At 67.2% G+C, this 12,432-nt stretch overlaps 3 protein-coding genes across 3 annotated transcripts; 1 reads left to right on the top strand and 2 right to left on the bottom strand.

The window, feature by feature from the left end:
* The first annotated feature begins 452 nt into the window (after positions 1-452).
* Positions 453-2,499, top strand: OGFOD3 (2-oxoglutarate and iron dependent oxygenase domain containing 3). Its single transcript, XM_006108892.3, has 3 exons — positions 453-635; positions 1,259-1,382; positions 2,260-2,499. The coding sequence occupies exons 1-3, from the start codon at positions 468-470 to the stop codon at positions 2,394-2,396; spliced, it is 429 nt and encodes a 142-aa protein (XP_006108954.1). The 5' UTR covers positions 453-467; the 3' UTR covers positions 2,397-2,499.
* Positions 2,500-6,559: 4,060 nt separating this feature from the next.
* Positions 6,560-8,766, bottom strand: UTS2R (urotensin 2 receptor). Its single transcript, XM_014450837.2, has 2 exons — positions 8,690-8,766; positions 6,560-7,820 (listed from the first exon to the last, which is right to left on the bottom strand). Exon 2 carries the CDS (start codon positions 7,794-7,796, stop codon positions 6,774-6,776), a length of 1,023 nt encoding a protein of 340 aa, XP_014306323.1. The 5' UTR covers positions 7,797-7,820; positions 8,690-8,766; the 3' UTR covers positions 6,560-6,773.
* A 1,175-nt stretch (positions 8,767-9,941) lies between these two features.
* On the bottom strand, positions 9,942-12,303 carry TEX19 (testis expressed 19; the record flags this gene model as incomplete). The annotated part of the gene is given in 2 exon segments (XM_014450836.2): positions 9,942-12,070; positions 12,073-12,303. Coding segments are annotated over 2 exon segments (1,271 nt in total), but the record flags the coding sequence as incomplete, so codon positions are not given.
* Positions 12,304-12,432: the final 129 nt, after the last annotated feature.

The following is a 12,432-nucleotide window of genomic DNA, read 5'->3' as shown; positions in this document are numbered from 1 at the left end:
CGGCCCGTGGTGTGGAAAGGTCGGGATGATGGACACACTGTCGTGCTCAAGCCGTCCCACTCGGGAGGTCATTTTGGGACCTGGCACAGGGCTGCAGGTGTGCGGCCTGGAGCCCAGCCCCCTGGACATGCCAGGGAGGGGCCTGTGTCTCCGGTCGCCCAGCCCCTGGCCGTGCACAGCTCACCCTCAGTCCGGCCTCCACGCTGCTCGGGAACCTGTGGGCGTGGGACGGCCGCTCACCTCCTGCCGCTGCCCGTCTGTCCCATGGCACTGCCCAGCCGGCTGGGGCCGTGTCACTCCTCCAAGGGGCTGGTCCTCAGGGTCCGGGTCTCGCACACGATGCCCTGTGACACGGGTGTGGGGCGCTGTGTGCATGTCCATCTTCCGCCTTCCTCCAGTCCAGCCCCAGGTGGGCATGGCGGGACCGTGGGGAATCCTCCCCTCCGAGGCCACCGGCCCCGCTGACCATGTCCTCCCACAGGGACGTGAGGCAGAAGGTCCAGCTCGCAATCGCCCAGGCCTTCGGCATCAGCGCGTCCTCGCTGTACCTGACGAAGCCCACCTTCTTCTCCCGCATCAACAGCACGGAGGCCCGCACGGCCCATGACGAGTACTGGCACGCGCACGTGGACAAGGTGGGCCTCCGGGCGGCTGGCGGGGGGCACGCACCAGGCGCTTGTCCACGGCCGCCCCAGCTCGGCTCTGCCCGGGCGTCCAAGCGTGTTCTCTATGGGATGCATGTTACCTGTTGTTGTTGTTTTTATGTGTGTGTATTTTTTTTTATCAGTTTCAGAGAGGAAGGGAGAGGGAGAGAGAGAAACATTAATGATGAGAGAGAATCACGGATCGGCTGCCTCCTGCACGCCCCTCACTGAGGATTGAGCCCGCAACCCGGGCCTGTGCCCTGACTGGGGATCAAACCGTCACCTCATGGCTCATAGATGGATGCTCAACCACTGAGCCACACTGGCCGGGCGACCCTGGTTTTTAAAAATCTTTGCCCCTCCCCCGGAGAAAGCGCAGGAGCTCTTGTTGCCACCCTCGCCCTGCGCGTCAACGCGTTGGCCGTGGGTCCCGCACCTGCTACTCCCCAGGAGCACGGGCCGGGCTGTGCCTGTGCAGGATCCCAGGGAGGGCCGGACGTGGGTGCAGGAAAGGGCCCCTGAGGCGAGGCGGCCGGAGAGCCTCGTGCCTGACGCCCACGCTGGAAGAGCCAGTGCCGGCTCAGCTCAGCGGTGCCGCTCCCCCTGGCCCGCAGGTGACCTATGGCTCCTTCGACTACACCTCGCTGCTGTACCTCTCCGACTACCTGGACGACTTCGGCGGGGGCCGGTTCGTGTTCATGGAGGAGGGGGCCAACAAGACGGTGGAGCCCAGAGCAGGTGGGACCTGCAGGCGGCCCTGGGTGGGGGGTTTCTGGGGTGGGTGCTGCGTTTATGGAGCGCCTGCTGTGTGCCCAGCTTTGCCTGGATCTGTGCCCGCTGGGCTGAGACCCCCGGGGGACCCATCTGTCAGAGGGTGAGGCAGCGTGTCCTCAGGCTCTGCTGTCCCGGCCGAGTGGCTCCCATGCCTGCCCGGCCCCATGCGCCCGGCCCCCCTGCACCCTGCCCTGTGCTCCGCCCCGACCCTCCCCAGCGGGACCCAGCAGCTAACAATGAGCCCGGGGCCCTGCTGCCCCCACAGTGGGACACGGCGCTGCCATCGACCTTGCATTGAGCACACGGCTCATCCCCTCCCTCTGGGACCTGTGGGGAAGGAGAGCCAGGTCCTGGGGGGAGCGTGCGGTGCCCCCTGGGGCTCCCGGGGGGCGTTTTAAGCCCAATAAATGCTTGAGTAGAACTTCTGTATCGTGAAGCCCCACTGCAAGCCACAGTGTCATCACAGACACCCCAGCGTGGCCCCAGGGCGCGCACACACACCCGCCACATCTGGTGCCCGGACAACGGGCCTGGGGTGCCCTCGCCCTGCCCTGAGGGCCCGCCCGCCACTCCCCCAGATTCTGCGGGTTCCCTCCCTCTTGCCCTGCTCCCACATCAGCAGTCCCGTGGGCAGGCAGTCCATGGGCAGGCAGTCTGTGGGCAGGCAGTCCCAGGGGCAGGCAGTCCCGTGGGCAGGCAGTCCGTGGGCAGGCAGTCCGTGGGCAGGCAGTCCCGGTTGCTGTGGGCCTCCCCCCGCCGCCTGGGTCCTGGTGCCGGTTTGGTAGGATGCAGGCTGCAGAGGCCACACGTGGCCGGGTCACATCTCTCTCCTCCTCCCCAGGCCGCGTGTCCTTCTTCACCTCGGGGTCCGAGAACCTGCACCGCGTGGAGAGGGTGCACTGGGGCACCCGCTACGCCGTCACCATCGCCTTCACCTGCAACCCCGACCACAGCATCGCTGACCCGGCCTTCACGTAGCGCGGCCCCCGGGCTGCACGGGCCCCACGGCGCCCTCGGCCGAGCCCCTCCCCTCTCGTCCCTCCCATGGAACAGGTGCCTTACAATCAGCTGCGTGTGACTGGCTAACGTCTCGGTTGTTTCTCCTGCGAGTAGGGAGCCGGCCTTCTCCCCGCCCTGTGTCCGCTCTGGGTGCTGGGGGCACGGCCCCTCCCTCAGGACGGCTCCCTGTGCCCAAGTCGGGGTCCCGTCGCCCGGGACAATGCCCTGTGGGGCCACAGCTCCCTCAGGAAGGTCCCAGTGAGCAGGGCCTGGGGCCCAGGACCTGGGACACCAGCCGGGCCGTCCCGTGAGGACACCTCTTCCAGAACCCAGCCCCATGGCCCCGGGTGGGCGTCCACGCCGGGCAGGCCTCGGGGCAGCAGGTTCACTCCCGGAACCAAATGCACAGCCCGGGACAGCGGTGACACAGCTGCAGCAGAAAGAGCAGCCAGAGGCCGAGCTGGGAAACTGACCCTCAGCCCCCAGGCCCTGGGGCAGGTGCAGGGCACAGGTCACCTCTCTGGTCCAACCCAGCTCAGGGCTTCCAGACCAACCTGGAGCTTCTCACCTTGATCTTGAGTTTCCAGAACAGAAGGTGTAGGGCCCACGGCCAGCCCGAACTCCTCGGTGTGGCCCCCATTTCCCACCGGGAAGGGCCCTGCACAGCCGAGTGGGCTCCGGGACTGTGGCTTCGTCCCCAGGAAAAGGTGGGCCCCTGTTCGCACCTGCTGCCCCCCCCCCGGGTCCCACCTCAACACTGCCCCCCCGCCCACCGCACACAGCAGAGACCTGCCCTTACCTGGGGGGCTGCGGGGGGCTGTCAGGACTTGTGGGGTGAGAACACGGCCGTGAGATGAGGATGGAGTGTTGGGAGGCCCAGGGCAGAAACCGAGGTGCCCCTCCCCCCCTCGGGCCCAGGCCTGGTCCTGGCGGCCCCAGGGAGCCTGCTGGCACGGGCCACGCCCGGCGCCTCCGTGTTCCTCCGTGTTCCTCCGTGTTCCACGCTGACATAGTTTTAGGGTGAGGCACAGGCTCTGGACTTTCAATCACACTCGGGTGCCTGCCCACTGAGCTGGGGTGCTCCCAGCTGACCTCGCCCTGCGGCCTGGGCAGCCCTCGAGCCCCAGACCCGGCCTCAGCTCTGGAGCAGGAATGCGGGAACTTAGTGACAGTAACGGGCGAGCCCTCCGAGGGGGCACCTTGGGGACCAGGGGATGCGTGTGTGGGGAGTGCAGCGAGGGGGGGGCTGGACGGGCCCTGAGCTGAGCGCTCACCACCCCACCCACCAGCCTCGGCCTCCGCTCTTGCCCTCGGTGGGAAAGGTGGCCTTTGGGTCATCCCTGGGCCGTCTGGGGCTGCCGCCCCCAGGAGAACCGCCCCACCCCCGCGCGGCCGGGCACTCGGAGGCCTGGAAAGGCAGCTCCCAGCGCTCCTGGCTGGGGGCCGCCGCCGGCGTCCTGCGCAGCGTCACCCGTCTGGAATTCCAGTGGAAATCGCTGCCCTGTGCATGGCCCCGGGTCCCTGGGTTCCAGGTGGATGGTTTGTGGGTGCAGGGGCCCCGGCTAGACTCTGGCCACCTGTCCCCCGACACGGGACAGGCTCCCACCTTCTGCCGGCCTGACGGCCGGGCTCCTGAGCGTCCAGGGGCGAGAGGACCCAGCGCCCTGCACCGAGGCTGGCCCTGCAGGTGAGCGGTCAGAACTGGTGACAGGCGTGAGGAGGCCAGGTCTGCAACCAGCTCGGGCCGCCCGGGCAGGGCCCATCTCCGCCCAGTGTCGCTGTCACTGCCCTGGCTCGGCCGTCACCTGTGCCAGCTGCACCCTCCCCCCCAGGAGCCCCGTGAGGTGAGGTCAGTCCCGGGAGCAGAGCTCCCAGGCAGGTAAACGATGTCCACCAGTTGTAGGTGCAACTCCCCAAGGAGTGAGTCCCCGAGAGGAGGAGGGAAGGGAACTTGGAGTGTGTGTCTTTGTGGATGAATGACTGAGGGTGCAGGGGCCCAGCCTCTGGGCTTGGGTGTCTGCTCCAAGCAGCAACTGGGGCTCCCCTGCCCTCCCGCTGGGCCCCGGAAGGTGGGGGTTGGGCTAAAAAGCCCCTGGGCCATGGCCCTGTCCACCCCACCCCCACCCCGGCCTGGCAGTGATCAGCTGCCAGACCCAGAGACCGACTGCCTTTGGGCAGGAATGTGCCTGCACCTGGTAAACCCATCACGGCCCCCAGACTGCGGTCCTGGCGCCTGCCTGCTGGCACCGCCTGGAGCCACACCTCTGGCTGGGCTGTGAATTCCTGCCTCTGGCTGGGCTCATCCCCACCCCCCCACCCCCCCTCCCCCATCCCCTCCGGGAAGGCAAGGTAGTGGGTGGGTCCCGGGTGAGGGGCTCCGTTCACGCATTCATCCTTTTTTTCATTCTCCCCGCCAGGTGCCAGGCCCTCCACTGTCCTGCTCACAGGCCCAGCACCACCCAGCTCCCATTTTTGCTCGGGGAGGGCAGAGGGTGGGGACAGGGACGGGGTGGGTGGGGGGGCTCCAGGCCTGGCACCCGGCTCCTCTCCTGATGCCGCTGGGCACCCAGTCCCAGCCAGTCCCGTCCGGGCCTCTGGTGCCCACGGTCGTCCAGCCGAGCTCCAGCCCGTCCCGCAAAGCCGCCCCCACTACCCCGGCCTCCCGGGAGCCGTGGAGCAGAGGACATTGATGAGACACTCCTCTGAGTGGTCAGTGTGTCCAGGGCTCCCGCTCCTCACAGGAACACACACACACACACACACACACACACACACACACACACACACACGCTAAGCGCAGCCTCGCTCCTGATTGCTCGTGTCTCCCTTGGAGGTCGCAGACGCAGTCCATCCGCCTGCTGGTTTACCAACATCCTTAGGTCTATCCCAATGATCAGTCCCTTTCGGGGCGACGCCTTTTGTTAACTCAGAAACGCAGCCCTTCCCCCGCCTGGGGTCCCACGTCATAAATCCACCCAAACGTCGCGGGGGCCTCTGATTCCTAAAACTGATGCTGAGACAGCACCTCCCCTCAGACCTGTCGCATGTCGGACTGTGGGGCAGACCCAGCAGTGGGAGCGCTGGGCCCGCGTCAGACCCTGACCCGCCTTTGACCGCAGCGCCCCTGCCGGGTGAGAGGGTCCGTCCTGTCTGCCTCCCGGTGTCTGGCTCTGCGTGGGGTTTTAAGTGACTTGCGTAATCGAGTGTATGGATCTCCTCCTGAGGGTCTGGGCTCTGGCTGGCCTTCCCAGCCTCCCCTCCTCCTCGGGAAGACGGTCGCTGTGGTCCTTCCCCTTTTACGGACTCGATGACCCACACGCTCCCTGGTGGGAGGCGCCTCGTCCCGGGCCACACTCCTGGGTCCAATGGTCTCCTTCCCCAGCCCAGCCGCCAGCGGGGTGGCCAGGGCCTCAGAGGATGCCACGCGGCCCCGGCTCCTGACCACGGGCCTCACTGCTTTTCTGGGTGACCTGCTCTCCAGCAGGGCGGACAGACACCCTCCCTCCACACACCCCGGGGGAACTGAACATTGGAGACTGACCCGGAAGCTTCTAAAGACCCGGCGCAGCCTGAACGCCCTGCGGTGGACAGCAGGGGGGCCTGGGGCGGCGGTCAGGGGCTCCGTGAGCACTGGACGCCCAGTGCCGGGGGCTGAGCCTGGCTTTGGGGTTTTGCTTCTTCATCCGCAGGTCTGGGTGTTGGTGGGTGACATTTAAGTGCCGAGAGAACTCATCCGTCACCCTGGGCTCCCTCGGCCTCCGTGTGCTCCTCCGTCGGACGGCAGGAGCCCTCCCGTCCCCGCTGCTAACCAGCTGCCCCGGAGCCAGGGCTGGACGCGGACCGAGCGTCCCCTCCCCTGACCCTCCGTTCCCACACCCTCCACTGGCCCCCCTGCCCAGGAAGAGGGGGCCCTGGTCAGTGCCTTCCCAGGACAGGGGCCCGGGCAGGGGACTGGCCAAAGGGTTGCAGATGGTCCACAGAACCAAGGTGGTCGAGTGACCATGGCCACGATGACCTCCTCGCTCTTGGGCCTGCTGGCTGCCCCTCCCATGGACGTGCTCAGGAGGGACAGCCCAGGTTCAAGGGCCCCCTCCCCAGAGGAAGGTGGGGTGCAGCCGATGCCCCTCCCCCAGCCTGCGGCGGGCACTGTGCTGGCCCCACCCGGGCTGCCTGCAGCCCAGTCCCGCAGATGTGACAGCATCGCTGCCACGGGGGCCGTCATTAACCCGAGTTTACAGGGAGCGGCTGCTCTTTATTATAAAAGCGAGGGCAGGGCCTGGAACATCAGTGGCAGAGGAAGGGGCTGTCGGCAGGGGTGGGGGCTGCAAGGGGCCATGGCCACCCCTGTCCTGGAGCTCAGGTGCAGACCCCGCCCTGGCGGCCCGGGCGGCGCCGGCGGAAGTCCCGGTAGTGCCTGGTGAGCAGCGTGTAGAGGAAGGGGTTGAGGCAGCTGTTGCCGTAGGTGAGGCAGGTGGTCAGGTAGTTGACGAGGCGGGCGCCGCGGGCCGGGAGCGGCGGGGCCCCGCGGTACTGCGCCAGCAGCTGCCAGGTCCAGAAGGGCAGGAAGCAGGCCCAGAAGAGCAGCACGATGCCCAGGACGAGGCGCAGCACCCGGGGGGCGGGCAGCCGCCGCGCCCGCGGGAAGGAGGCGCGCTGCGCCCGCCAGTAGGCCCGGGCCAGGCGCGCGTGCAGCAGCCCGATGGCCAGGCCGGGGCCCACCATGCTGGTGCCGAAGAGCAGGGTCAGGTAGGCGCGGTGCGTGCGCGGGCCCCAGGCCGGCAGGCAGACGCCCTTGCCGCCCCTGGGCACCAGCCGCACGGCCAGGACCATGGGCAGCGCCAGCAGCAGCGCCAGCAGCCACGCGCCCAGCGCCAGGGCCTTGCGGTAGCGCCCGGGCCGCCGCGCCGCGTCCAGCGGCCTCAGCACCGCCGCGCAGCGCTCGCCGCTCAGGAGGGCCAGCGTGAAGCTGCTGGCGTGCATGGTCAGCAGGTCCAGGCTGAGCAGCACGCGGCAGCCCGCGTCCCCGAAGTGCCACTCCCGGGAGACGTAGGTGGCCACGACGAAGGGGACGCTGAGCAGGTAGAGCAGGTCGGCCAGCGCCAGGCTGACCACGTAGACGCGCAGGGAGGCCGAGGCGCGCGGGAAGCGGCCCAGGACCACCAGGATGTACACGTTGCCGACCACGCCCACCGTGCCCATGGCCAGGAGCACCACCCCGAGGGTGCCTGTGGCCACCTGGTCCTCCAGGGAGCTGGGCCCCGTGGAGCTGGCCCACGAGCTGTTCAGGGACGCGTTGAGGCTGCCGGGTGGCTCGGCCGTGGGACCGCCCCTCGCAGCCAGGATGGGGGACCCGCTCGCGGGCTCCGGGGTCAGGGCCATCCCTGCAGAGAGGTCACCCGTGTCCTGCAGGAAAAGGTACCCATTAAGGGTGCAGGTCAGCCCGGCAGCGTGGTTCAGTGGTTGAGCGTCGACCTATGAACCAGGAGTTCACACAGACACATGCCCAGGGTGGCAGGCTCGATCCCCCGTGTGGGGCCTGCAGGAGGCAATGGATCAGTGATTCTCTCTCATCATTGATGTTTCTCTCTCTCTCCCTCTCCTTTCCTCTCTGAAATCAATAAAAATGTATTTTGCTGCCCTGCGGGTGCTGCACCTGTGACGCCAGGGCACAGAGGAAGTGGCTATTTCTAGGCTCAGTGCTCAGTGGGCGCTAGGAATGGTCTGTAGCCTGACATTCCTGGAGGAAAAAACATTTTTTTTTAATCAATGCTCTATATTCAATTTAATTTTTTAAAAAACTCAGGGAGTTGCACACCTCAGGTGTCTGAGGATTATCTTCATAAGAAAAAAAAAGGCTGAAAACATGGGAACACTTAACGGAGGGGAGGCCCTTGGATGGCCCACATCCACACCCGGTAACACTGGCTCCAGGCTTCCCCTCTGCGTCCAGGCTGACGACCCACCAGCGGCACCTGGGCCCCCAGTGCGGGGACAGGGGCCTGGGGTGCAGGACACTGCCCAGGACCCCGCGCAGCCAGCAGGGGACCCCTCCGACCTGCTGAGTCCCGGAGCCTCCCCACGGGGCTGCCGAGAGGCCGAGCTGCACGGGCGGGGTCCCAGCACCCGGGAGGCGCCTCGCATCTCCAGGCGGCTGCTGGGGACCGCTCCGGAGCCCCTGGAGCCCCAGAGCGACGCCAAGCCCCGCTGAGCCCACGCACACACCTGCAGCTCCATGGCCCTCCATCGCCCCGCACCGGATGCCCCGCGCTCACCTCTGTCACCGATAGCAGGTCGAGCGCCTGCAGCCACGCAGGGGTCGTGAGGGTCCCGGGCTCGTGACGAAGGGGAGTCCGGCTGCCGTCCCGCCTGGACAGCCCAGCTGAGTGCCCTTCCTGATCTGCACGGGCTCCCGCCAGCCGGCCGCTGGGACTGCACCGCTGCCTGCGCCAGCCGGATGTGAATGGATATTAATAACCGGGCCAGGGTGCCAGGAGAGGGCGGGAAGGGGCGCCTAGGGAAGAGGGCGCAGGACCGAAGGGAGACGGGCTGCCGGTGCTGGAGAAGCAGGAAGGGGCAGGAGGAGGGTGGGGGCACACCGCAGAGGGACACTGTGGGGGCGCGGGGGGAGGGGGGGGTGGGGGCACGCTGGGCGGCGCCAGGACTGCAAGGTGACCAAGGCTCTGACCAAGGGCAATAGGGCGCGGCCATAGCGAGGGTCTAAGCAGCTCTCACCTGGGTGGGACCCCAAGCAGCTGATGGGGTGCAGTCACCTCCAGACCCGCTCCCTCTCCCCGGGGTGTCTGCACCCCACCCCAACACCCCTGGACCTGGACAGGGTTGAGACCCAGGCTGGGCCTCTGCCCAGGGGCCTTAATGACATTCACAATGTTGTGCAACCGTCGCCACGATCCATTTCCAAAACCTTCTCATCCAAAAAGAAATTCTGTCCCCTTTAACACCAGCCCCCCAGCCCCGCCCCTGGCCCTGGGGACACCCTCCTGGCTGTCCCTGTACATCTGACCCCCCAGAACCTCGGTGCTGGACTCTGCAGGCTCTGAACTTCCCTGCCTGGCTCCTCACTTGGCACCGCCCCTGGCTCAGCCGCCTTCTTTCCGAGGTGGAACCCGCGTCCCTTTTCGGATGGACCGGTCTTCACTCACCCCCTCGGTGGACGTGGGCTGCTTCCACCTTCGGCCACTGTGACCAGGCAGGTCAGCGGCCGAGGGGCCCAGCCGGACATGAGCCCACAGGGCCCCATCAGGACACACAGGTGACCCCGGGCCAAGGACAGCATCCACCAAGAGCGGGGGCGGGCGGCTCCCCACCCTCCAGGACAGCTTGGTTCCTGGCCTCCTGTCCCGACTCCCCAGAGCCTCAGGCCCACGGCCGTCTCCCAGGGGCACTGGCACAGGAGGGAGGGGCAGGTGCGTCCTGCGTGCCTGCTGGGCAGATCCCGTGGGGCTGGAGCCACCAGACCGTGGAGCGGTGAGCGCTTCACCCCCCGAAGTGCGCCTCCCCCCCTCTTCCCCCCAAGGCTGAAACGCAGAGCGAGATTTTCAAGTGCACACAGCACTGCCTTCTCCCAGGACCGGCCATAGAGGACCCCGTGGCGCCCCCTCCAGGGGTCCTGGGCCCCCAGGCTGGGCGGCCTGCAGAAAGGGGCTGACTCGGACTGTGAACCTCACCTTTGAAAGGCCTCATGTGTAACCTGGAGGGTGGGCGAGGAGGGGAGGCCAGGTGGGCCCCTCTGGGAGGAGCTGGGCACGTCCGCGGCTCTGAGTGCGCGCAGAACTGTGAGGTTTGTTGGTTCCGACCAGCTCTGCTCCTGCCTGGTCCCACGCAGTGAGCACTGGCTGCCTTCGCGATGTGGGACCCGCAGATGCCAGTCAGTAGGAGGGCCTGCTGGTCCGTCACCCCTCACGCAGCAGTAAGAGCCCCCCCTCCCCCGAATTGAGGACTGTGGGAGCCTCCAGATGGGCCACTGATGAGCAGAAGCTGCCAATCAAGAGCTTCTTCCCCGCCCACCGCACCCTGGTGACCAGACCTGCAGCGCTGCCTTCTCCCGGGGCCGGCGGAGCCTCTGTCTCATGAACAGGATGAGAACCTTCTACCCCTAGCTCAGCCTGTGGGTTTCAGTTTTATGCCAGGAGCACTCATTGTTGTTCAACACGGCCCTTCTTTGAGGCTGTATTTTTGTTTATACGCAACGTGCTAACCCCCGTGAAACAACCCCCACCTTGAACCCCACGACGGACCAGAGCCCTCGCCTCTCCGCCTCCCGGGAGATTGAAACGGTCACGGGGTTCACCCAGACCGGGGACCACAGGCCATCAGCTGGGACCACCTGAGGATGACGCCAAGGCTTTGATGCAAAATGCTCGTTTTATTGAAAAAACAACATACAAAGAAACAGGAACCCAATGGTCAAACTGCATAAAAGAGCCAACATTCGAAACCGGGTCACCTCCCACAGGACAGCTCCCCCGTGGCCGGGCCAGGGCAGGTGGGCAGGGGTCTTGTCCCCGAGCCACAAACACACCTGCGCCACAGTCACGCTCCAACTCCACGAGCGTCCCCAGCAGGACATGGGTGCTGCTTCCCGCTGAGAACCGGTCAGTCCCTGGGCCACGCCCCATCCTCCCACCACAGGCCCAAGTCCCCGTCCCCGGCCAACAGCTGCCCTGGCTGGGGAGGAGGGGCAGCCGCCTGTCCTTCCCAGTCTCTGGTGGTCACTTGGGCCTCGGGCTGAGGGGCTGGAAGTAGGGAAGCTCCCTCAGGGCCCAGGCTCTCCCGGGCCCCCCAGCTGCCCGTCCCAGCGAAGCCAGGACCCTGCCCTTGGGGGGAGGCCTCTGGCCCAGATGCCGCGTCGCCCTCCTCTGCCTCTGTTTTGTTCCAGGGAGAGTAAGAGAGGACCCTGAACCCCCACATCAGCAGGGCAGTGCCCGCGGGGATCAGCCAGGCACCGTGGCCTGTTAGGCAGCTCTGCAGGACGCTCAGCTGCCAGGGGCTCAGGTCCTGGCCCGGGACTGGGCTCTGGAACCGCAGCACACACTGGTCATTGGGCGCCAGCAGCAGGACCCAGCGCGGCTCTGGCGTCCTCCGGACCCACCGCGGCGACATGTGCCGCAGGTAGGTGCCGTCGGAGCCGCCCACCATGGCCATGGCCGGCAGGCGCAGCAGCCAGGTGTCGGCCAGTGCAAGGTCCACCTCCCCGGTGGCGACCAGCTCCAGCAGCATGGGCTCCCCTGGGGGCAGGATCTCCTGGGGAAAGCTCTGCGGTAAGACATAGGGGCTCGGCCAGTGGGACCAGGTAGGAACCCCCCCAAACCTCCAGGGAAGGCCCTGGGTCCAGTCAGCGTGCTGGGGACCCAGGCCCAGCGGTGCCGCGTTTTGAGGGGTCAGCTCGGTGGGCATCAGGCCCAGCTCTTCGGACTCATCGGGGTCTGACGCCAGGGTGTCCGAGCCCCAGTCCCCAAGCCCACCCTGTTCGGGCTGATCCAGGCCCTGCCACCCGCCGGGCCCCATCCCCTGGGACGGCCCCTCCTCGGGCCCCGCCCCGGGGTGCTGCGCGGGCTCGGGGTCCCAGTCCTCCTCCTCCCAGTCTCCCGCCTCCAAGGCCTCCTTAAAGCTCAGGAAGAGGAGCTTGAAGCAGGGAAGCAGATCCTCAGCTGGTTCTCCTGCTGGAGCTGATACAACCAGAAGGCGCGGAGCTGGGACACGCCCTCCGGCCAGGCCGCTCGCTGCCCGGGCTGCACATGGCGGCGCGGGCCTGCTCCTGGGCGGACAGCACCCTGCGGGGCCTGCAGGGGGCAGGGGGAGGGGCCAGGGGTTTCCTGTGCAGGGATGTGGGGTGGGGGGACGAACGGGGTCCCAAATCCACAGGGACCTGCAGAAGCGGGGAGGGTGAACGTCTGGAAATTTCTTTAGCTGATGCAATTGCTCTGGTCTCCGGAGCGCTGTAAAGAAGAAGCCCAGGAGAGTCAGGCGCCCCCTACAGGCAGGCGGGCGGGTCGGG

This window comes from Myotis lucifugus, unplaced genomic scaffold (assembly GCF_000147115.1).
Source record: "Myotis lucifugus unplaced genomic scaffold, Myoluc2.0 scaffold_4178, whole genome shotgun sequence".
In the NCBI taxonomy this organism is placed as follows: Eukaryota; Metazoa; Chordata; class Mammalia; order Chiroptera; family Vespertilionidae; genus Myotis; species Myotis lucifugus.
The sequence above is the reverse complement of the archived record's forward strand: the minus strand, read 5'-3'. Positions and strand labels throughout refer to the sequence as shown.

Coding starts and splice junctions, on each gene's coding strand:
- OGFOD3 (XM_006108892.3), top strand. CDS start 468: ATGTCCTCCCACAGGGACGTGAGGCAGAAGGTCCAGCTCGCAATCGCC. Junction 636..1,258: donor GGCACGCGCACGTGGACAAG/GTGGGCCTCCGG, acceptor CCTGGCCCGCAG/GTGACCTATGGCTCCTTCGA. Junction 1,383..2,259: donor GACGGTGGAGCCCAGAGCAG/GTGGGACCTGCA, acceptor CCTCCTCCCCAG/GCCGCGTGTCCTTCTTCACC.
- UTS2R (XM_014450837.2), bottom strand. CDS start 7,796: ATGGCCCTGACCCCGGAGCCCGCGAGCGGGTCCCCCATCCTGGCTGCG.